The sequence below is a fragment of the Asterias rubens genome, chromosome 20 (genome assembly GCF_902459465.1).
Source record: "Asterias rubens chromosome 20, eAstRub1.3, whole genome shotgun sequence".
NCBI lineage: Eukaryota > Metazoa > Echinodermata > Asteroidea > Forcipulatida > Asteriidae > Asterias > Asterias rubens.
Genome location: NC_047081.1, coordinates 6419089 through 6443337, shown reverse-complemented (window position 1 = coordinate 6443337; position 24249 = coordinate 6419089). Strand labels below are relative to the sequence as shown.

The following is a 24249-nucleotide window of genomic DNA, read 5'->3' as shown; positions in this document are numbered from 1 at the left end:
ACCCTTGTCACAAGGAGTTGTGTGCTTTCAGATGCTTGATTTCGAGACCTCAAATTCTAAATATGAGGTATCAAAATCAACCTCATGGAAAACTACTTCTTTCTAAAACTACTCCACTTTAGAGGGAGCCATTTCTCACAATGTTTTGTACTACCAACCTCTTCCCATTACTCATTACCCAGTAAGGTTTTATGCTAATAATTCTTTTGAGTAAATACCAATAGTGTCCACTGCCTTTAACTGCAAATCAATCGTATTTGCAAAGTAAAGTGTGATGTCACAATACAAATCACTATGGTAATACTGAAAATTTGTCTTATGATGAATTTTATTGCTTTGTGAAATCTGCTCCGGGGCTCAATTTCATGAAGCTGTTAAGCAGAAAATACTGCTTGACAAATTTCTAAGCAAAAATTTAGTGGGACACCAGTCAATTTCTGTTTAAGCAATGCTATTCTGTGCTTAGCAAGTTTTTGTGCTTACAGGCTTTATGATACTGGGCCCAGGAACAAAGAATCTGCGATTGCAGGAGCAGAGAATTCTGCGCTTACGTCAAGCGTATTTCAAGGGTTATCAGGGAATTTAGGCTTGCGCGCGTGTGTACTCCACGTTACCAGGCTATCTTCGCTTACACAGTTAACTCAGAAGATTGTGACGGTGATCTTCAGCTCAGAACTCGGCGGTAAGCAGAGCCATGATATTTGGCAGTTTGCAACAGCTAACTCTATTTTCACAATTTAATCTCCACACAATTTTAAAAATAAAATACCACTTACCAGGCTCGTGACATTTAAAGACTTCATCCCTGAGTCCCGGCAGAAAGCAGTCGATCCTCTCCCAGGTGAAGACCCAGAGCTGACAATCTTTCCCCCTCTCGGATCCTGGGTCGGTTCGGAAGACGTTGGCGGTGTCTAACACAAGGACCATGTTTTTGAGTGACTGGGGTATTGCTTCATACTGTAGAAGAAAATTAAGAACTTTGGGGTTCAACGGAGACAAACTGAGGAGAGTTGTTTTTTAAACCTGAGGGGTCCGGATTAATATGGTGGCTGAGCTATCTAGCCCTTATGTTGATTGTCTTTCTATTTTTGTAACACATTATTCAGGGGGGGGGGTTAAGAAATCAAAGATTTCTGGAAACTGTCAAGAAGCTTGGTTTGAATGGAGACAAACTGACGAGAGTTGGGTTTGAACCCGAGGCATCCATGGAAACACAAAGTTACTCGATAAAAATATTTTAAGTGTACCAACCAGTAATTCACTCTTGTCAGCATGCATGTACTTGTCCATGAAGTCCAAAATGGTAAGCCACAAAGCGGTAAATGTTGCCAGAGATAGAAGGGGTGTCAAATGCTGTAAGAAAACCTGTTGGGGAAACAAACGAATAGGTTAAAGTAAGATCTTCATCAAATTTTATAGGCACTGGACACTATTGGTAATTACTCAAAAAAATTGTTAGCATACAAACTTACTGTTGATAGTATAAAACATCGTGAGAAACAACAAGCTAATATACATTTTCCTTTTGATAGTGTGGACCAAAATAGCAGAAGCTAGCCACATATTTGGCCTTTACAGTGTCTTGTTCCCGCCACATCCTCCTATACAAAGAGCAAAAAAAAACACTACGGAGCCAGACTGTGCTGAGCCAGAATCCTGTACCTTCATTTTCTTTTTAATAAGCAATGTTTCATTCTGCGAGACTTGTTTGTCCATCCAGCACAGATTTTTTTTTTCATGCAGCGTAATTTTTTTTATGCAAAGTTTTTTGTAAACGGCAGACTTCTATTTTATGAATTGGGTAAAACCTCAGGTCAGCGGAAGAGTTGCATGCCTGATAATGGAAGACAAGGTATTTTATCAAGGAGGTTTTGAGTCTTACGGTTATCACAGGCCTTACCTTGCAGAGTAGCGTAGCAGCCCTGCTTCTCGTCTCCTCAAGACCCACCGGATCCAGAGGATTGATCTGCTCAAGGAGCTTAGCCAGGAGTGGGAAGAGGACTTTATTAAAGCAAGACTCCCACTCTACGGCGGAAAGAGTCTGGAGATCGTGGACTAGGAGAGCTCTCTGGAGGTAGGTCAGAGCCTGCATGCGGACCTGTCGACGGATGTCGCAGCAAAGCCTTGCGATACCTTCAAAAACGAAAAACAATCAAAATTACCTTTGATTCAATTCAATTCAATATTTTATTAGTCATTAGAGGGTCTTGGTACTTTTTGTATGACACAAGACACAATGTCCACAGATTTACATTAAACTTACACGGGTTGAAGATAAAGATAGTTTTTGAGAAATCTATGAGTAAAACAAGTCACAAAAATAATTTTCGTCTCAGGAGACGAAAACTATTTCAGCATTTAAACTGTATTTCCGCGACGTTGTTTTACTCATTCCTCAAAAAACTTCAGCACCGTGGCAAGTAATATTTTTTTCGGTTAGCTTTCTACTAAAATGATCTTCAAACGAAAGTTTAACGTAAATCAAAGGACATTGTGTTTTGTGTTACAAAAGGTACCCAAATGCACCCTGCATTCTTCTTATAGTGTTGATTGATTGCATGGTCAGATTTACATAGAGTCATGATTACTGACCTTGTAGTAGTGGGCACCAGCATTTTATCCATAATGCACTTGCGCCAGCATCGATGGTACTCCCTGCTCCGTCCTTCTGTTCCTCCTCGGCCCACGAGCTGAAGATAGAGGCTGCCCTCGTGTGAAGTGTGTGCATCAGGTCCAATAACTGATAATAATATCGAAAATTTGAAAAATAACAGAAAAATTGCTTTGAGTATCGATAGTTACAAAGATAATATTTCAAAATCAAGTTTGCTTTCAAGGAACATTACAGAAATGGTAGAAACAAAAATCGTGAAGATCACAGATTTACATAAAACTTACACGGTCTAATTCTGATGATAGTTGAAAACATCCCATGAAATATTTCTGTAATTCTGTAATGTTTCTTTAAACGAAATGATAGTTGGTTAATGGCAGTCAGGTTGGCTCAGTGGTTTCTTTCCATGCCTATCACCTGTTCGATTCCCCAACCTGAGCCTTGCATGTAGTTTGGATTTAACAGTCTCTACCCGACTATAGGGATTTTCCTCCCACGTCTAAAACTGAAATTTCTTCTTTGGCTTCTTTACAAAAAGTTGGTGTGATGTTTCCATTTGGATGCTTTGTCAACTACATATAATTCAAAAGGAGACTTTTAGGATGCTGGTGGCAGCACCATAACGGTCCATTTTTGCAGCTCTGAGTGGCGCGCACATGCTCAGTATTGCGCACGTAGGTCTGAGAGCGCGCAGACCTGTACAAAAGGACCGTCCAAAAGTCTCACTGGTAATACTTTCATTGACGACCAACAGCCCAATTATCATTGAGGAAACCCTTCTTTTTTAAATTCAACCAATCATCAGTCACTATTCTGAAAAAGTAATCCCTTCCTAAGCGTTCAACCAATCAAATCACATTACCTAGACCGAATCAACCAATCACCTCCCACAATTTGCGTGAGTTATCATCCAACCAATTAAATAAAACTATTAAGAGCAAATCAACCAATCACTGACCTGTATTGAGAGTGAATGATATCCGCCAGGTGGCCCTTCATCCTCTCCGTCTTCTAGGTCACACATCAGAGACATCTTCTCCGGGACAGAGTTCGTCTTGGCCATGTTCTTCTTATGCTTTTGGTTCCGCGACAACTTGGAGTTTTTCCGATCTTTGGATGGCTCGGGTTTCCTCTGTCTGTCGTGTTTTAACTTTCCTGAAAATTCAACAAAAGTCAGGGCGGAAATGTCAATCGGCAAAATGGTACTTATCTATAATCTAGATGAGATGAAGGTGACTCTATAAGGTGTTCACGCAATATGTTCACCTCTTGTATTTGTTCTGATGGTTTTTTTTAAGTGTATGACCCCATTTGAACTTGACTTCCAGTTTAAACCGGATGTTGAAATTTTACATCCCTTAAAATGCTATACTCGCTGGCGTGCTGTAGTTTTTGAGAAATGAGCAAAACAATGTCCCATACTTTTCTTTTTTTTTGTCTGAGGAGACGAAACTTATTTTAGCATGTACAACAGATTTACGCGACTCTCTTGAAAACATTGCTATGTGAACTTTCTGGGTTTTTTTTCAAAAACTTGTCAACCAATGAAGCTGAAACTTCTACATGTAAATCATATTTCATACATCTTTGTTTACAATGAGCAGGGTTTCATGTGGAAGTGTCGTGGCCGAGCAGTTAAGAGCACCAAATTCAAACTCTGGTGTTTCTGATCAGCAGAGTGTGGGTTCGAATCCCCAGCCGTGACACTTGTGTCCTTATGCATACACTTGACCTTTGCTTCGTCCTTCGGATGGGACGTAAAGCCGTTGGTCCCATGTGTTGTGTAATGCATGTAAAAGAACCCAGTGCATGCACTTATCGACAAGAAAAGGGGTTCGTCCCGGTGTTCCTGGCTGTGGCTGCTGTATGCGCCGTAGCACCATGTAAACCATTACATGGAGTGCTAAGGATAAGGTCTCATAATTTCGAAATCTTCGTTCCACTCACCTTGCAGTAAAGATATTTGGCGCTTTATATCCTTTTGAAAAAGGCGCGTTATAAATATTATTATTATTATTATTATTATTATTATTAAATCATAGTTCATACATCATCGTTTACAATGAGTAGGGATTCATGTCACGACCAAAAAACTTTATCTACAAAAGGTATCAAAACCCTTTAAAAATACTTCTGTATTTTACGAACCAAAGGATCCCTACCTCCATTCACAGTAGCCTCAACAAAGCTCCTGATGGCATGGACACACGACTCAAAGTTTGACGGAGTAACGTGAGCAGCATCTCTGACGAGGAACGCCAGAGACTCACAGCATTTCATCAAGGCCTTGGTGTCGTGGTGACTCAACGTTTGGTCCAGGGCAATCTTGAACTGATTGTGAGGTTTGGTGACATCTTTGGAGTGGGAACTTCTGTTGGAGCTGTCCTGGTTCACCTACAGGGGGGCAAAAGAATTTAGAGTGTCATGGTCGAGCGATATATAACTCAAGTTCAAGTTCTGGTGTTTAAGTCATCGAAGTGTGGATTCGAATCCCGGTCATGATACTTGTGTCCTTCAACAAGATGCTTCTATACTATAATGATGCCTAAATTGTGTGGGCGCCACCATATTGTTTCTACGTCAAGTGGCACAAGCACAAGCGTGTAGTAACTTCGGGGTTGGGGGCTTCCCTCGGGTTGTCAGGGGGTCTGCGTTGTTTCATAATACCCCTCAGGCGCCCTTTGTGATGTCACAGTCATAGAACGAACTTTGGGGAATTAACGGAGGCAAGACGGAGGTGGGGTTATTAGAGCACGTGTGACAGGGAGAGGGAAGGGGTACACAGTGTCGTACGTCAGTGGGAAGGGGGACGGGGGAACGGCAGAATTTTTACGCAATAATTTTTAGCGGGGGTGCCGCATGAACTGCGGCAACCAGGCTAGTTACTATAATTGCTTCTCCTCACCCAGGGGGTATAAATGGGTACCTCAGAGGGTAGAGGTTGATATTGTCTATGAAAGAGCATTTGGAGCGCAGCTTAAGGTGGTAAGGGATCTGACTTGCACCCCGAACAGAGATATTGACAAATAGGGAGACTGCCGAAATAGGGCTAGATACATTCTGTAGCTCAGTTGGTAGAGCGCCGATGTATTAAACTGGAGATTGCTGGTTCAAAGCCTGCTCAACTAAAATTTTACTATCAAAACTGATCAACTAATAAATTAGTTAACTATTTAAAACAGTGGACACAATTGGTAATTGTCAAAGACTAGACTTCATGGTTGGTGTATCTCAACAAAAGCATAAAATAACAAACCTGTGAAAATTTGAGCTCAATCGGTCGTCGAATTTGCGAGATAAAAATGAAAGAAAAAATACCCTTGTCACACGAAGTTGTGTGCTTTCTAATGCTTGATTTCGAGACCTCAAATTCTAAGGTCTCGAATTTGAGGTCTCGAAATAAAATTCATGGAAAATTACCTTCTTTCTCGAAAACTACGCCACTTCAGAGGGAGCTGTTTCTCACAATGTTTTATACCATCAACCTCTCCCCATTATTTGTAATCAAGAAAGGTTTTATGATATTTATTTTGACTAATTACCAATAGTGTCCACTGCCTTTAACTACAAGAATAGTATTGTTAAAATTTACTTTTATGACCCTATCATCCGACAATGTGGAGACGTCCGGCTCACTGATGGTTCGATGTGGTTTATTATGTTTGAAGAGTTCACTGTCCGAGGTATATCCTTGGTCTGATGCGCCGCTGACACTACCCACTGAGACCTCACTGTCTGATTGCGCTCCTAGAAGAGATTAGATTATATTAGATTAGATTGATTAGATTTGGTTTCTTATGTTTGAAGAGCTCACTGTCCGAGGTATATCCTTGGTCTGATGAGCCGCTGACACTACCCACCGAGACCTCACTGTCTGATTGCGCTCCTCGAAGAGATTAGATTAAATTAGATTAGATTAGATTAGATTTCTTATGTTTGAAGTGTTCACTGTCCGAGGTGTATCCTTGGTCTGACACTACCCAACGAGACCTCACTGTCTGATTGCGCTCTTAGAAGAGATTAGATTAGATTAAATTAGATTTGGTTTCTTATGTTTGAAGAGCTCACTGTCCGAGGTATATCCTTGGTCTGATGAGCCGCTGACACTACCCACCGAGACCTCACTGTCTGATTGCGCTCCTCGAAGAGATTAGATTAAATTAGATTAGATTAGATTAGATTTCTTATGTTTGAAGTGTTCACTGTCCGAGGTGTATCCTTGGTCTGACACTACCCAACGAGACCTCACTGTCTGATTGCGCTCTTAGAAGAGATTAGATTAGATTAAATTAGATTTGGTTTCTTATGTTTGAAGAGCTCACTGTCCGAGGTATATCCTTGGTCTGATGAGCCGCTGACACTACCCACCGAGACCTCACTGTCTGATTGCGCTCCTCGAAGAGATTAGATTAAATTAGATTAGATTAGATTAGATTTCTTATGTTTGAAGAGTTCACTGTCCGAGGTATATCCTTGGTCTGACACTACCCAACGAGACCTCACTGTCTGATTGCGCTCTTAGAAGAGATTAGATTAGTTTAGATTAGATTTGGTTTCTTATGTTTGAAGAGTTCACTGTTCGAGGTATATCCTTAAAAACAAACAAAAATGTCGTTGACATCTTACCTGCATCTTGGTTATTCTCCTCCTCTCTCTTCAAACTCCTCAAGTGAACCGCCGGAGACGCGCCTGCGCCGACGCACTCCAGCAGCGTAAATAGCGTATACCAATCATGAGAGGTGTGGATGTTGGCGGCGTTGGTGCGGAGCAACTCGTGGAGGCCGTACGCAACCTGACGACAGACTCGCTGTAAGACAGATTTCTTCATGAGGAGTAACATCCGCAGTGACGTTAACACCTATTGAAAGAAAAACAAACATTATAATAGTAACAAACCACTCTAAAGTGCAAGTGTCGTAGCCTTAGATCTCGAGGGTCTTTCTTAGGATCCGCGCTGTTCCCAAAAGCGCCGTCTTCTGGAACAGATCTATTCTCACATTTGTCACTATTTCGTCAAGATGTTTCCCCAGTGCTTTCGGAAAGGTGCCAAGCACTCCAACCACCACAGGAACTACTTTCACTTTCGCCTGCCAAATCTTACAAAGTTCGCTGTCCAGGTCTTGGTACTTTTGGATCTTGTCCATCTCCTTCTAAGCTACCCTTAAATCTCCCGGCACAGCTATGTCAATGAGATGACACATCTTCTTTGTCTAAGACTACGACATCCGGGCGCCTACGTTCTATAACATTAATAGTGATATTATTATTATTATAACCTACCTGAGTAGCGATGTCATCTTTTCTTAGAAGACGAATGGCTAGCCTGAGGAGACCCACCACTGCTCTCTCAACCAGCTGACTGTACTCCGAGGTAGAGACAATAAGACTGTAAAGATGGTCACAGATTCCTTGCCATAACGTACCCACACGATCCCTAGAAAAGACACACAAGTTAAATATCATTTAAAAACTTACCCAGTCAGTTTCCCTTGTAGTTTATATGGATATCTGAAACAAAAAGTCGCATCCCCTTAAGGTGATCCCCTAGCTGCTGCTTCCCAGGTTGTATCGTAATTTGGGTGTGATCCCTGGCTACACTGCAGTTGACGGTTGTATGGCTTCTGACTGGCACCCCGAACAAAGATTTTGACCACCAACATAGGGCTAGACAGCTAAGTTGGTAGAGCACCAGCACGTTAATCTGGAAGTCGTTGGTTCAAATCCCACTCTAGTCAATTTTTCTTTGTTCAATCCCCCAAATCAAGATAAATAACTATGATTCGTTTTCCTTATTCCCATGTGTAGTTCCCCTCCCAGTGATTACATAACGTGTAAGAAAATATAATCCCCACAGAAAAATACAAGTTCCCATTTCCTGGAAAGCGTAGACATGTGGCAACCCTCTCAAACTGTCCATGTGGCATCCAGCAGCCTACAAAGCTGGCTGTGATCTAAGTACCATGTTCACTGCCTTCCCGATTGGTTAAGGCACACAGCAGTAAATGCAACTCTAACCCAGGGTTCTCTTGGTTGCTCATGCTCACCCAATAAGGCCTTTTGAAACATGGCAGACACAATGCTACAACACTATTTGTGTGTATACACCAAAACCAAACAGTACACTCCTATCACGTCCGCCATACATGTACCTCAAAAAGGCTTAATGTGTCGCTCAGGACTGTTCACGACAATCATACTTTACTTACGAAACACAATCAGACATCAGTGACACGATCGTTCAATTAATTCTTTCAGCATGAATTTTACTATATCGTGCCTACGGCATGCATTTTGGGAACTAAAATTAGTCGCGACTACTGTCAAAGTGACGATTATTTGAGGCACAACTAGTCAAGTAGTATATTTCACATGTCGCCAAGGCCAAAACAAAGCATGTCTAGTGCCTTTGACATCTCTTACCTGTTTTCTAAGACAACTCTGATAAGGAGCTCTAAGTTAAAGACAGCCGCCTCCTCCTCGTAAGGAACTCCAAGGGAGTCTGTCGCTTCAGGCCCTTGGGAGGCAAACGTCAAGGACTTCATCAACTCTTGTAAAGACTCTTCTCTCAGGAATTTACTCTCGGTGATCAAATGTTCTGGATGACAATCCTGAAAACGACAATAACGATGGTGGACGATGATAAAGAGTGTTCGTTTATTCAGCAGCACCAAATCTATGGAACAACTTGCCACCAAACATTTGTAAACTGCATTCACAAAGTCTTTTTAAATCACATCTCAAAACTTTTCTTTTTAAGAAAGCCTATGGTAATGTGTAGTGAGTTTTGTATCTGTTGGTTTTTAATGTTATAGTTTCTCCTTCAAGAAAGACTCTGCTAGGCTCGAAACGTCAGGCCATTAACTATTTTTTGCATTTATACCCTCGGCCCATTTGGTTGGTAAGTTGTTTGCAACAGCTAATTCTATTTTCTCAGTTTATATTTGTGTGTGAACTTTTTAAATGCTTTCTTGTACCAAAGTTGCTTTGTTTTTTTCTGCCTTCTTTGTTTTATGGTGTTCATGCACCTTTTTTGCCTGTAAATGAATGAATGAAATGAAATCAAAAGAAAAGGAGTTGTTTCTTTATACCTCGATGCAGCTTCGTGCTTGCTCGATGACTTCCTTGTCTTCACTTGTTGGTCCTTTCTGCGTTGACGTCTCAGTGTTCAGTGTAAAGTAGGAGTAGAACGAGCCGAGTAAAGACGAATCGGACCTGAGCACGAGACAAAAGAGAGAGACAAAGAGGAAGAAAAACATCAGTCTCCTGACGATGACTAGAGCAAGGTGGTTGAAACATTGAGACCAATTCAAGAACTGACTTCGCGGTAGTAATTACGATCCTATAAGCTAAAGTAGCAGTCCCAGCCAATTTTCTATACCTTCCGCCCAGGGAAGTAGTTAAAAAGCAGGACAGTTCTTTTCGGAACTGAGAAGTCTCCTGAAAAAACCTTGATAAATCTACTCTGCGGTAGTAGAATAAAAAAAAGACAGTTCACCAAGAACAAACTCCACCTGGCAAGTAGATACACACATGGTGTTACCCCAAACCAAATACATATTGATACCATACCATGCAATGCCTCAAATCCTATATAAGAAAAACATCACTGTAAAGAAACAAAACAATAAGAATTTTGCGGCGGCTTTGTAGATCAAATTTTTTGGCCAAGACATGAATCCCTACTCACTATGAATGAACATGTATGTAATATACTTTACTTGTAGAAGTTTCAGCTTTAGTGTGGTCAAGTTTTTGAGAAGACAAACAAATGAAAGAGGGATGTTTTCAGGAGAGGCGCGTAAATACCAGTAATGGTAAATATGTTGTACATACTAAAATATTTTCCAAGACATTGTTTTACTCATTTCTCAAAAAGTACAGCACCTCAGCAAGTAATTTACCTTGAAACCATGTAAGTTTAATGTAAATGTGTGCAGATTTGTCTTTTGTGTCGTACAAAATGTACCCAAACCCCTTAAGATGACTTACTTGACTGCTGGCATCTCTTCCCGGATGAGAGACACCCTTCCGCTGGGATCGACAAAGTCTTGCACCTCGATCATCTCAATGGGAAGGAGCTTAGCGCGGTACAGCTGCAGCATACAATCGAGTAGATTCTTCCATCCTTCTGCTAGGATGTCTCCGTGCCGATGAGCGAGGCCGAAGACTGTCTTGGCCGCTAGGTGGGCTTTGGTGTTGGCTCCGAAGACGATCGGGAGACTCTCAGGGGTCTGGTTAACAGAAACAAAAACATTTGGGGTTGAGGAAGGAAAAATTACTAGAGCATGATTTGAACCAACGACCGCCGGATTGAGGTGCTGGTGGGCTACCAACTGATCTATCTACCCCTATGTTGGCGGTCTCTATGTTGCCGATATCTTTCCAGGATACAGCAGCTTTCAATAGTATAAAGCATTTTGAGAATCATTTGACTACGAAGCAATGTGGATGTGGAAAAAGATATAATTTTTGCCCCACAGTTGAATCTGAAAAGCATTACTGTCAGATTCATTTCTCAGATGGTCTATTCCAATTATGGTTTAATCTTCCTATATGTAAGCGGACATAACCTCTAGGATTTTCGACGATATCTAAGAAACGCTATCATCTTTTGAAATGAAATGTTCACAAGATAGTTTTGTCGTTTATATCTACCTTTATGTTGGATTTCGAACAGTTCCAAAAACGAAAAGTATACTATCCCCAATCCTCAAATAAAAAATCCTCAAATAATAAAAACCTAAATAGGAAAATTTGAAGCTTTACCTCCATTGAATTGAGAAGCGTTGTGAATTTGCAGAGGGATATAACCAAGTTGTCAAACACATCCGTCAATCCATAGTGAGCTGATATCATGGCACATTTCCTGCAACAACAAAAAAGGAAACCTCTCTAAAAATAAACAAATTTGTAAGATTTGAACTTAACATGGTGGAAGTGTAACTATCCGAAGGATTTGCGGTAACACATATGAAAATCTCTTTTGAGTAGTGTTGGTTCTAAAAATAACCGGTGGTTAACGTCTCAATGTTTCATTCAGTATGATCAGCTCTGATCGTCTTCAACAGAGTCCAGCATTCCCCTGAAGACGATCAGAGCAAACTGATTGAAACGTTGAGCCGTTAGACACCAGTTCTTTTCAAATCAATCAATCACCAACCTTTCTACAGCGCCAAAATCAACCAAAATTGTGACAACTATCCCATTACATGGTGCAGCTGTCAGGAAGCCCATAGCCTCGCACAAGAGCAGTAATCTTGCGAGAGCAGTTTCCCGAGAAAGTATCGTGAGCTGTTAGACTACCGCCGCAACAGACCGAATCGCCTTTAGATGGTGATTGTTTTCGCGTTTTTTTTGTGATCTTATGGCTTGCGCTCTGTAGTCTTATTAATAGTGTTATTTCTCTGTATGTACTGTTTGTGTTGAAATAAATAAATAAATAAATAAACAAGTTTATAACGACGTCTCAACAAGTCTATATCCCTACCTGAAACCAGCAATAGCTTTCTGCACTATGGTCTCATCCATTCCTTTATCGAACACAAATGACAACGCCGCGACAGTCGGCCCCCAGGCGAGTAGGAACAGCTCTCGATCTAGATCTCCGCACTGGGCGTGGAGGAACGTGCCCTCAGAAGTCGCTCCTCGCTTCAGTAAGACACGCCAGAGATAATTCTCTCTGACCAGACCGGTCTGCTCCGCCGGCATCACAATCTCTTCACTCCTGCAAATTCCACAAAATTTTGTATAAGTTTATAATAATAATAACAATACTAATAGTAATAATAATCGGTTTTATATTGCACTTTTCACACCCGAAGGGCTTCTCACAGCACTCCAACATCATTACCCCTGGTTACTGGGTAATTTAATTCACTCCTTAAACCATCTCAGCGCCCTGGGGAGTGTGCAGCCTGTGCAACAAACATGTGCTACTGAGCAAAATCAATCAAAAGAACCTTCTCTGTCCTCACAGGTGCCCATTTACCCATGGGTGAAGAGAAAATATTATAGTTAAGTGTTTTGCTCAGGGACACAAGAGTCACAACCAAACTTTTTTTTTTGTCTGCTGAACAGACACCAGAGCTAAAGTTGGGTGCTCTTATTTGTGGGTTTTAAGTGATCAGTGAGATAAGAGTTGAGTTGTACATCTTCCATTTATTTTCCTCATTGGTTAAACGGAACATCGTTTAATAACTCTTTGCACTAATTCCAATCGGAACTTTGAGATGTCGCCTAACATCACATGGCCAGATGGCCGCTTCAAGGTGAGGGCTACACTGAACTGAGTTCGGCTATCAACCAAAATCAACTGCCACCAGGGGCACGTTGCTACCTACTCCTGGGGCTGAAACAGGGTTACCCCCTTTTACAGTTCGTAGAGACCAAAAAACCTTCTTTGATTGTTATAAGATTATGAAGAAAAGAGGATGTGATCTTACTTGATGGCTGTGAAGATCTCCTCCAGCATGGCTGCTTCAAAATCAGCGTCCCCGTTAACTTTAGAGAGATTCCTTTTAAATTGCTGCAACAAGAAGCAAAGAAGAGATTCTCAACAGACTGTGCAAGTCTAACAGATTGTATAACACAAACAAGAAAACAACTCTAACGAAGACAACATTTTTTATTGGCAAACAACAAAATTACCAGCAGCAGAAGCTGAAAGGGTCAAAGAACATCTCAAAAATAGCAACACTCACATATTAAAAGGCAATAAATGGTAAAAAGTACATTTACAAAACGCTACATAAACATTACATGAAATCAAAACTTCTTTTTTGAATTCTTTTTCACACTAGTCTTGAAATAAAGCTATGTTGGAAGTGCTTTGAAACGCTCTTCAGGCTGTGATAAAGCTTTTTATAACACCCCTTACAAGTATTCTGCCTGTCATTGGTTTAGAGCGCGTCACATGACATGTCTTAGTTTTGCTAGACGACTGCTGTGTGATAGTGCGTCGGTTTGCCGTGCGCTAGTCCGAAGACTAGCACACGGCGTGCAGTACCCAGACGTCCGTTGAGTGTATGAGGATGATAAATTAATAGTCGGTAACCATTTCGGATTGCACGACACTACATGCAGCACAGTAACAGTTTTTGCAATCTGTATTCGCGTCGTCCGTGGATTGTAGCATTCAGGTCTGTAACTTAATAATAATAGTACAGTATTTAGAACCGTTGGGGTGTTATAAAACAAATATTGACTGCTTTTACTCGTGCAATGGTTAAAACTATGACTCCCTCGGTGATCCCCGGAGCTTTCTATTTTCCCTTGGCTTCGCCTCGGGAAAATAGAACGCTCCCGGGGATCACCTCGGGAGTCATAGTTTTAACCATAGCACTCGAAGCAGTCAATATTTGTATAATATCTCATTGTCTACAGATAATTTTCGGATTGAAGGAGATAATCTCAAGACATCTCAGAGGATATACATGTACTTACATCCACATTCATTGGGATATTCTGCTTCTTGGCATTGTGGTTGTGTTGGTCAACGTTCAGCATGATGACGGCATAAGCCAATGTGAACGCAGCATCTGTAGTTGCAAAGGGCAGGTTGTTGCTTGTCTGGGGGGAAGAAAGTAATGCAATATGGGTCAGTTTAGGAGACATCTGGAAACTCATTAACACATAAGAAGGGGTCAAGATGAGCCCCCCCCCCCCCCCCCCCCCAGCCTTGTATGCTTCGTTTTTGAAATGGCATGGCCACCAAGGCATTTTCTCCTTTTTTATAGGGCACCCTATGAAGGAATTGTAAATTTCTATTGTAACATTTCAAGGGCACCAAGACAATGAGCAGGGTGCATGCAGGCAATCTCCTTTGTTGTCTCCATGAAGTATCAGGCCTGCCCCCCATTCTTCTTTACTTTCCAACTGTTCCATAATATGCTGAATGATTTAAGATACATGTAACTTGAAGCTATACCCTCCTCCATCTCCCTCCCCCGGTCTCCATCCCCCTCCCTACAGATCCATCTTGTTTCTCACATGCCTGTGATCCGAGTTTTTCACAAGATGCTGATGGGCTTAAGATGCTCAAGCTTTACCCTCCGTAGCGCCTTCCCCCTTGCCTCAAGATCCATCTTGTTACTCACATACCAGTAATCTGAGAAGTGTTCCATAAGAGTGACTAAAGATGCTCAAGTTTCACCCTCCATAGCCCCCCATCTCCATCCCCTTTCCCCATAGACCTTTCTCACGGTGTGGCCGTCTTGATTTTACTACATTCAAACTCATTGTAACCAAACTGAGGCTGGACGAAATAGTAGTCTGGTGCCATGTTTGCGCAATGAATGTTAGCAGTCACTACTGTTATGGAAACAGGGAACATGACCAAGATGGTGACAGCTTGATAAAGGTCTATAATTTCCACCTTAGTACTCACATGCCAGTAATCTGAGAAGTGTTCCATAAGATGTTGAATAACCGGTGCCTCTCCTGGGAGTCTGAATGCTTCCAGATACATCCTCAAAGCTTCATCAATCCTAATACCCTCAAAGACAAACAACCTGCCGCCAAACAAAAAACAAACCAATCAATTATAAATTTGTTTCTTGGAGTGTTCGTTTGTGTGTTTGTTTGCTTGTTTGTTCGCATGATCTTCCCCTCAAAGGAACTTGGCAAATTGACAACTGCAAAACAAATTCTTTTAAAAGGCTATGGAAAACGCTTGTCAGCATGTGCTGACAACGTACACAGGGAGCGCTGCAACAAAACAGGTCCCTCACTTGAGTTGGAAACATTTCCCATAAAAAAAGTAGTTACTTTTTTGTTATACACATTTGGTTTGTGATAGCACTATGTGTGTATCTACTTGCCAGGAAGATTATGTTCTTTGAGAACTTGTCTTGCTTTATATTCTACTACCACGGAGTAGATTTTTCGGATTTCGGGAGATTTCTCAGTTCTGAAAAGAACTGTCCTGCTTTATACCTGGGCGTAAGGTAGAAATCGGCCGGGACTACTACATGTTCTTCAGCTTTAGTGGATCGAGAGGAATTCTCGTTATAAACTTCACTACCGCAGAGTGAGTTCTTAATTGGTCTCAACGTTTCATCCAGCTTGCTCAAGTCATCGTTGTATGTTCTGATGTACCAAGATGTTGAATCTCAGGAAAGCTTTGAACCTACCGTAAGAAAGCTTCCAGAACGGTCTCGTTTTTCCTGCTACTGAGGTATTCTCCGATCATCTTCTTATCACATTTTGGGTTCTCCTTCAAGAAGACTGCAACCTCGTGAGGATTGAGAGGAGTATGGAGGATGCCTTGCTCAAGGAGGAAGGCTATCCCTTTAGATGGCTTTATATTAAACTGCTCCGTGCCTGCATGAATCAACTTTGAAATGCAACGAGAGAAAATAATAATAATAACAATAATGTATATTTGGTTTGCGGAAACACCATGTGTACATGTTTATCTACTTGCTGTGCAGATTATGTACTTTAAGACTTGTCTTGCTATTCTACTGCCATGGAGTAGATTTTTTGGGAATTTGGGAGACCAAATATACAATGATACCTCACCATACAATGCCTCAAATCCCACAATAATAATAAGATTGACTCTTATGTAGCTCAACTCCATTGACATGGTGTACATGTAGGCTGTAATAGACTTTTCAGGCCTTATTAATAACAATTTGTCTGACTTTTTCCAAGGGAAAACAAATCAGAAACGTACTAAAGTAGAAAGAACATCATGACTGTGTCCAGCAGAACGTTCTTGGGTTCCGCTGGATTGCAGTGTGCCCCTACAGAAATGATCTTTGGCGCCAAGCATGTACCTGTATTTCAGTTGTCTGTTTGTTTGTTTGTTTGTTTGTTTGTTTGCTTGTTTGTTTATTTATTTATTTCCATACATGTATATCACAGCTAGACAATCTGTCAACAGGGTCAATGATAATAATAATAAAATAATAATAATACAAATTTATAACGCGCTTAATACTACGTTTCTAAGGGCATGTGTTGGTGTCCTGGTGAAGACTATAGTAAACCAGGGCAACAGCACCAAAAACAAAGAACAACATGCAAAAACAAAAAGAAGCATAACAAAAGCAGAAATAAACATGAGAAATAAACTTAATAAACAGAAAATGACAAGCTGCAGAATGGGGTAACTACCAGTAAATATTTGAACAAGTGAGTTTTCAACATAGTTTTAAATGCAATACAATCATTTGATACAAAATGTAACAATGGAAGGTTCCCTCATGCTACCTTTTTCTTCTGCTTGATCTTCATGAGCTGTTCCAACGAGGGTAAGTTTGCCGACGGAGTGAAGCGACTGATCCTTCGATTGGGACTACCTTCAATGTGATCGTCCGACATCTTTAAACTTTTGACTGAGAGAAGAAAAACAAAAATATTACATGGTCAGTTTCTACTGTGGTTTTGTTACTTGATACTTGAAATAAGAAAAGTCACATCCTCTTAAGGTGGTCGCTCTGTTACCGCTTCACATGTTGCATTGTAAACTTGGGTGTGATCCATGGCAATTTTTCAGTAGAGACCCCTTGCAATACGCGCAGCTTACTCACATGTGCCTATCCCGGGTGTCATTTTGGGTGCCTAAATCGTATACAAACATGCACGAAAGAGAGCTGACACCCAAAATTACGCGCATTGTTCGGAGGCGCGTTCTGTATTGTGTATAAAATCAATAGCTCCCCCTTGCTGAGGTCACGCACACGTTTTTATGCACAGAGAACAGCTATTGTCCAATGGTCTGCCTCCTTTTTGAGAGTGTGACATCAAATGCAATGGGTCTATAAGTAATTGTTGATTGTGGTAACATTATTGTTGTAAAGCGTTGTGGTACCTTTTCTGTGTAAGAACGCTATACAAATACAGTGACTCTCATTAAAACAAGGTCCCTGGCACTGGCAAAATTTCCTTTATACATAACAGGAATGTTGTTATAAGAGGACAGGAAAACAAAGAAAAACACAAATCAGAAATGAGATTCAGAACTTCAGAATATTGACCCAATTCACCTGACATCATCATCAAAATAATATTGGATGCGCCATACTGGTGGGCAATGTCATCATCATCATCATTCGGCATAGACTTGCGTCCGTGGCCGCCTCGTCCTCAGGTTGTAATGGTGGCGCACTCCTGGAGTTGCCGCCATCACCTGGTGTCTTTCAATCGCTTCTCGTCTCAGTTCTTTGACGCTTCTTCCACTCCACTTTGTGACATTGTCTATCCAGCGCAGCTTAGGGCCGCCTCTGCCTCGGATTGTGCCTGTAGGCAGACCATCTATAGCTGCGCTGGGTAGGCCTCCCTGTCTCATCACATGAGCGCACCATTTCCCCTTCCGCTCTAAGACCTCATCACTCGTGAGACACCACCGTCCACCAATCAGTTCAGCCAGCCTTTCATTTGTGATGAAGTCTGACCACTTTATGCCCAGCAGGGTTCGCCAAATCATTCGGCCAAAAGCATCGAAGCGCTTTAGGTCAGCTGCTTTGAAGGTGAGTGTGGTGGAGTTATACAGCACTTTGGCAATAACCAAAGACTGTACTAGCTGTAACTTTGTGTCAAGGGAAACACGCGAAGATGCCAAGTATTTGCACTTCCGAAGTGCTGCCTTTCCGATCCCTATTCTTATCCGGACTTCTGCGCTGTCATTGAGATTGTGAGTTATTGTTGTGCCAAGATAGCGAAACTTGCTGACACGTGGTATAATGGCTCCACAAAAGGTGATTGTCGAATCTATTAAAACCTTCTGGATGACGAGGTACTCTGTCTTACCCGGATGTATTACAAGGCCATACTCCTCTGAGAAATCTCCAAGAATGGCAAGCATGTCCTCAGCATGCTTTCTGGAGAGAGCCATCAGGACCAGATCGTCAGCATATCTCAGCTCTTTGATGTTGAGACCACTCACATCGGGGGCTCTGAGATGTGCTGTACGGAAGTACAACTCCCTCATCAAGCATTCTGTGTAGAGGCTGAAAAGTGTTGGAGAGAGTGGGCAGCCTTGTCTCACACCAGCTGGGGTGTCAAAAACCTGTGTGAGTTGACCCTTCCATCGGAGTTGACCATTTGCATTTAGGTACAGGTCTTCAATGAGTCTCAGTACATCACCCTTAACACCGAGTTCGCTAAGTTTTGCAAACATGAGCTCGTGGTTAACGTGAGTCAAAGGCTTTTTTGTAATCCACAAAGACCAGATGGAGTGGAGTTTTGGCAGTGTAGTAGGCTTCCGATACTGATTTGAGAAGATATGCGGCATCTGTTGTACCCTTTCCTTCACTGAAACCGCACTGTGTTTCGTCGGGCAATGTCAATGTGCATTATTCAGTGAAGTGCGCATTTCCACGCCGCGTGTGTCGTGCGTGCAAGGGGTCAATACTCTGTATAAGCAAAACCTCTTTATAACAATGCTCTTTATAATGAGAGCCAACTGTACTTAGATCTGATGTATTATTACATGATGCCGTTTTATTCACAGAAAGTTTTCAGTTGGACTTACCAATCTCTATGTCCTTATCCCGATTAGCCGACATAATCTGGGCCATGGCGTACCCCGTAGTGGGCGGGACAACCCCAACCCCTCCCTGGGTCCCAGCCTCCTCTCCTCCTTCTTTCTCCTTCCCCTTCTCTCCATCGTCGCTCTTCTCCGAGACGTCTTCCACGTGGATCGTGACGGCGGAGTCAGACTTCTCTCTGTCTGTTACAGCGGCGGAGGCAGAGGCGGACGACGCCTTGGCAACCATGGAGCTGAGGATTCGATGATGACAGTTGGTCTCGATGCTATCGACGACGGCGAGGAGAGCATCTAGGCTGAGGAGATGGGTGGTGAAGAGCGAGCCGGAGACGGGAAAGGCATTCTGAAGACAGAAAAACAAGAAAACTTGAAGTAAATTCCTTCACAAAACACTTTCCCTTGAGGATGGATTCAACCAAGAAACTTCAAGTTTAAAGGCACTGGACACCTTCAGTAATATTGTCAGAAACCAGTATTCTCACCTGGTGTATCCCAAATCTGTGGAAATTTTGACTCAATTGGTCATCAAAGTTGCAAGAGAATAATGAAAGAAAAAACGCCCTTGTTGCAGGAAATTGTTTGTTTTCACATGCATAATACAAGGCTTCAGGCCTTAAGTCTTTTAATATTTGCGTGAGACATTAGCTCTTTCTCACAAACTACATGCTGCAGCTGACACCACCAGAGCTTTGGTCCAGTGAACTAAACTGCTCGGCCACGAGGTAAGACATAGACTGATGGTTAATGATATATTATGACCTTACCTTAGATAACAACTTTGTAAGATCTTCAAAGAGATTGCTACAGTAAACGTCACAGTCATAGTTGAGGTAGAGTTCCGTTACCATGCATGGGAGTCTCCACAGCTGTAAAACAAAAATAAAAATATTAAATTATGAAACAAGAGATCTGTAACATACAAACTAGGCAGTTCTGGCTGGCATGAGGCCTACATGTAAATCTTCCAATATCCTGTTCAGATTTTGTAAAGTTTTTGTTTAGATCAGATTAGATTAAAATAGATTTATTAAATCACCCTAACCCTGACCCCGACCCTAACCTCAACCCCAACCCTAACCCTTACCTGAACGATGGTATCCAGTGCCATCTTTGGATACTCGTAAGGAATCCTCACTGACACACCCTAACCCTAACCCTAACCCAACCCTAACCCCACCCTAACCCATACCCCAACCCCAAACCTAACCCTAACCCAAAGTTCTTACCTGAACGATGTTATCCAGTGCCATCTCTCGCTGCTCGTAAGGAATCCTCACTGACACCCTAACCCCAACCCCAACCCCAACCCCAACCCCAACCCCAACCCCAACCCAAACCCCAACCCCAACCCCAACCCCAACCCCAACCCCAACCCCAACCCTAACCTTAAGTTCTTACCTGAACGATGGTATCCAGTGCCATCTCTCGCTGCTCGTAAGGAATCCTCACTGACACACCCTAACCCTAACCCCAACCCCAACCCCAACCCCAACCCCAACCCCAACCCCAACCCCAACCCCAACCCCAACCCCAACCCCAACCCCAACCCCAACCCCAACCCCAACCCCAACCCCAACCCCAACCCCAACCCCAACCCCAACCCTAACCCTAACCTTAAGTTCTTACCTGAACGATGGTATCCAGTGCCATCTCTCGCTGCTCGTAAGGAATCCTCACCGACTCCGAGATGATAATCTCTGTCAGCTTCTGAAGAAACATCTCAAGTTGGAATTTCAGATGAGTCCTCAACGATTCGAAGAGCATGAAGCAGACGCGGAGGGACGCTGCGAAGAGAGACAGCCTGTCTGCTTGCAAAAGCTGTTGAGAAAAAACAGAAAGACTCATCTAGAGCTCCTGAACAAAGAAGTATATGGGTATCGATAATAATAATATTGGGTTCCTAAAGACAAATCCAGGCACGCACCAGGCGCACAGGTGTTCAGCACCGCGCGCCACTGCTGCGGTGTACATGTGCTTAGTTTTGTGCACAAAGACATGAGGAAATCATGTTCTTGTTCACTCTCTATGGAAATTAAATGTTTCCCTCAACCACTTACACAATTTCCTTGACAGGACATCATGATATATTAATGAAGATCACTGACCACAACTATTTGCAAGTAACTAGAAATCAAAACATCTTGAAAACGGTGCTTGTCTTGTGAGTTTGGGGAAAAAGACGCGGAAACTGCATAAAATAGTAACTAAAATTAGTATTTTGTCAGAATTTCAGTATCTTTACTCTGTGCTTAATTTAACAAAAAATTATAAAGAATGTAGTGAATCGTCATATCATGAAGTCATGTCAGGGAAATCGCATAGATTGTCGAGAAATACATTAATTTTCCATAAAATGTGAAAAGGGAAACGCTTTCCTCGTGTCTTTGTGCACAAAATTAGGCACAAGTAAAACGCAGCAGTTGCGCAGGGCGCCCATTGCAGCGCCCATGACTTGCACGCCTGGATTTGTCTATACAGCAGTGGTGAGAGTCATTGCTGACAAAAAAGGTCTGAAACTGGCATCCAAATTTGAGAAGGTTTGTTGAAATAATGGCAATTCCACCTTTTGGTAACCCCTGGGGTTTACATTTCACAGAAGTTTTTTCGGAACAGTATCCTCAACACTAGAGAATAAGATCAGAGAGCAGGTTCCTTAGAATAACGTTCAGATAAAAGTTTGAAATTTCTCATCCCTGTTTACAGACATGCAACTCTTCAGCCGAAAAAGAACAAAAAATGGAAAATTACAATAAGCTTATATTTTTCCTATTGATCGTGAGGACCAAAGTGAAGCTAGCCATAAATTTTCTTTATCGTTCTTATTTTTGTACTTTGCTTTTTTTTTTACTTGTGAAATTAATAAATGAAATAAGTGTATGAAATTAAATTAATCCAAACTTCTTCAATTGAACTTACTGCCAAGAGGTTCTTGCACATGTCGTCTCTGATGAGACTGAGAAGCGACGAGAAGTGGGCGGCGTGATCGCATCCCGTTTCCAAGGCAACCGTCAAGAGGTTCAGACCCATGTGCATCATAAGTTCTGTGTTATGCCTGCACAAACAAAAAACAAACTTGAAACTTAACTTTTTTGCAGTAAATGTTTACCCTCAGATATATTTTAACTTGACATTTTGAATTCAATCATTGGATACAAAATATCTTAAGTAATTTTTCATTCCCCTCCCCAAAATTTTTTTAAAAATAAGGGTCATAGATTGTTTTTTTGTCAACGCAATACTTATCTAAAGGCAAACTTCTATGAAAGATCACATGGAAAACTTTCAGCAGAATGCAGTCTTTACTAACTGAGATAACAGCAACAAACTTTGACAGTATTTTTTACAAGAACGTCAAATCCGATCCATATTTAGCGAAGTGACAGCGGGTACAAACTGCATCTCTTGCAGCAGCATTCACGACAGACACCACCCCTCAGAAGTCTAAGAAACGATTAAGGAATCGATTCTCAGATTCAATAATTTTAGGGTCAAAACAAAATTTCCAAGCCAACAAGCAATCCTTTCTCAAAATATCAACAGCTGCAGTGCTTTCTAATACAAGTAAGTTTCACGGTCATTAATTGTTGGCATATTCACCAATCATGATCCTCCCTTTAAAGTCACTGGACACTATTGGTAATTACTCAAAATAATTGTTAGCATAAACACTTCCTTGGTTAAAAGCAATAGAGAGTTGTTGATAGAATAAAACAATGTGAGAAACGGCTCCACCTAAAGTAACGTAGTTTTTGAGAAAGAAGTCAATTGCCCACTAAAATATGCGAATTGAATTCGAGCCCTCAGCTCGAGATGTCTCAAATTCAAGGCATCTGTAAGCACACAACTTTGTGGGACAAGGTTTTTTTTTCTTCCATCATTCACTCGCAACTTTGAAGACCAATTGAGTCAAAATTCTCACAGGTTTGTTATTTTATGCATGTTTTGAGATACACCAAGGGAGAAGACTCGTCTTTGACAATTACCAAAGATGTTTGCAGTCGATTTCACGAAACGCTAGGATTAATCCTAACTCGAGTTAGGACGAGTAACTAATCCTAACTTAGGATGGGTTCAATGCGTCCTACGTATTTGGATACGAAACTGAACCCGTCCTAAGTCCTAAGACTAATCCTAAGTTAAGAAAAGTTTGGTGAAATCGATGGCAGAAAATACTCCTACATAGACCAATGCAAGATTCTTACCTATCATACGGATTTATTAGAGAGATGAGAAATCTCATGAGTTCCCTGACGCAGGGTAGACCATAAGGAATGATGGGTCCGGTACCTGAAATAAGCAGAGGACAAAGTCAACAGTTTCATTTGTGATACCATCAAGCTAAATGAGTCGTTTGTCAGAAATATCGGAGAGTAGCTCAACCCTAAATTATTTGAATTTGTACGCATTGTACATGACGGAAGCACGGGTTTCCAATCGTAAACCTAAGAATAGTGGACAGGAAGTTTATTTATAGTTGGTAGTAGAATCATCTAAATATCTCTTTTGTGTAGAGATGGCATACGGGGAAAACAAATCAAGAACGCGAAGTGTAGCTAGACCAATTTTAGTGGTGGACAATACATCAAATTTTTTGAAGTCTACCAAGGGTGAGCCGTTCAATAGAATTATTAAGTATGGGCCTATATTGCTGATGTGAGGCCAAGTTTCCAAACTGTTTGTGTTATGGGCCATGCAATGTTGAATGGCCTTTTGACTATGTTCTCTCTCTGTGACATTTGATACTCCTTATAATAAGCCGTGTCTCAGATCATGGAGGAAGGAAGAGAAGGAGCTCGAACGACCCGCAAAATTACTTAATGGCAAGGCTCCCCTCTATATTTCTGAACTTCTCCAAGTTTACACTCCATCAAGAAATCTTCGATCAAGTTCCATGCTTCTTCTCATTGAACCCAAGTCTCAACACTCATGGGGAGACAGGTCTTTTTCTTCAGCTGCGCCACGCATCTGGAACTCTCTACCACTTAATCTTAGAACTTGTCTTTGTACCACAACATTCAAATTTCTTTTCAAAACTTATCTTATGTCACAGGTTTTCAAGGACTAATTTTTGTTGTGTCTGTTTTTCTTTGTTTTGTTTTTGTTTTTTTTTGTTTTGTTTGTTGTTGGTTTTACTGCGCCT

General features: G+C 41.6%; 1 protein-coding gene across 3 annotated transcripts in view; it reads right to left on the bottom strand.

The window, feature by feature from the left end:
* Positions 1–24249, bottom strand: part of LOC117303743 (Golgi-specific brefeldin A-resistance guanine nucleotide exchange factor 1-like) — a 52007-nt gene that overhangs the window by 1847 nt on the left and 25911 nt on the right. For all 3 annotated transcript variants that reach the window (XM_033788059.1, XM_033788061.1, XM_033788062.1), the window contains 24 exons: positions 23312–23396; positions 22026–22161; positions 20736–20927; positions 19874–19975; positions 19095–19452; positions 16832–16956; positions 15745–15947; positions 15000–15123; positions 14057–14182; positions 13057–13139; positions 12102–12338; positions 11381–11480; positions 10604–10845; positions 9703–9826; positions 9035–9222; positions 7895–8048; positions 7241–7472; positions 6207–6361; positions 4777–5008; positions 3573–3769; positions 2593–2740; positions 1901–2133; positions 1252–1365; positions 777–957 (listed from right to left, as the gene is read on the bottom strand). In XM_033788059.1, the coding sequence (XP_033643950.1) occupies positions 777–957; positions 1252–1365; positions 1901–2133; positions 2593–2740; positions 3573–3769; positions 4777–5008; positions 6207–6361; positions 7241–7472; positions 7895–8048; positions 9035–9222; positions 9703–9826; positions 10604–10845; positions 11381–11480; positions 12102–12338; positions 13057–13139; positions 14057–14182; positions 15000–15123; positions 15745–15947; positions 16832–16956; positions 19095–19452; positions 19874–19975; positions 20736–20927; positions 22026–22161; positions 23312–23396 (4071 nt within the window). The remainder of the gene's footprint in view (positions 1–776; positions 958–1251; positions 1366–1900; positions 2134–2592; positions 2741–3572; positions 3770–4776; positions 5009–6206; positions 6362–7240; positions 7473–7894; positions 8049–9034; positions 9223–9702; positions 9827–10603; positions 10846–11380; positions 11481–12101; positions 12339–13056; positions 13140–14056; positions 14183–14999; positions 15124–15744; positions 15948–16831; positions 16957–19094; positions 19453–19873; positions 19976–20735; positions 20928–22025; positions 22162–23311; positions 23397–24249) is intronic.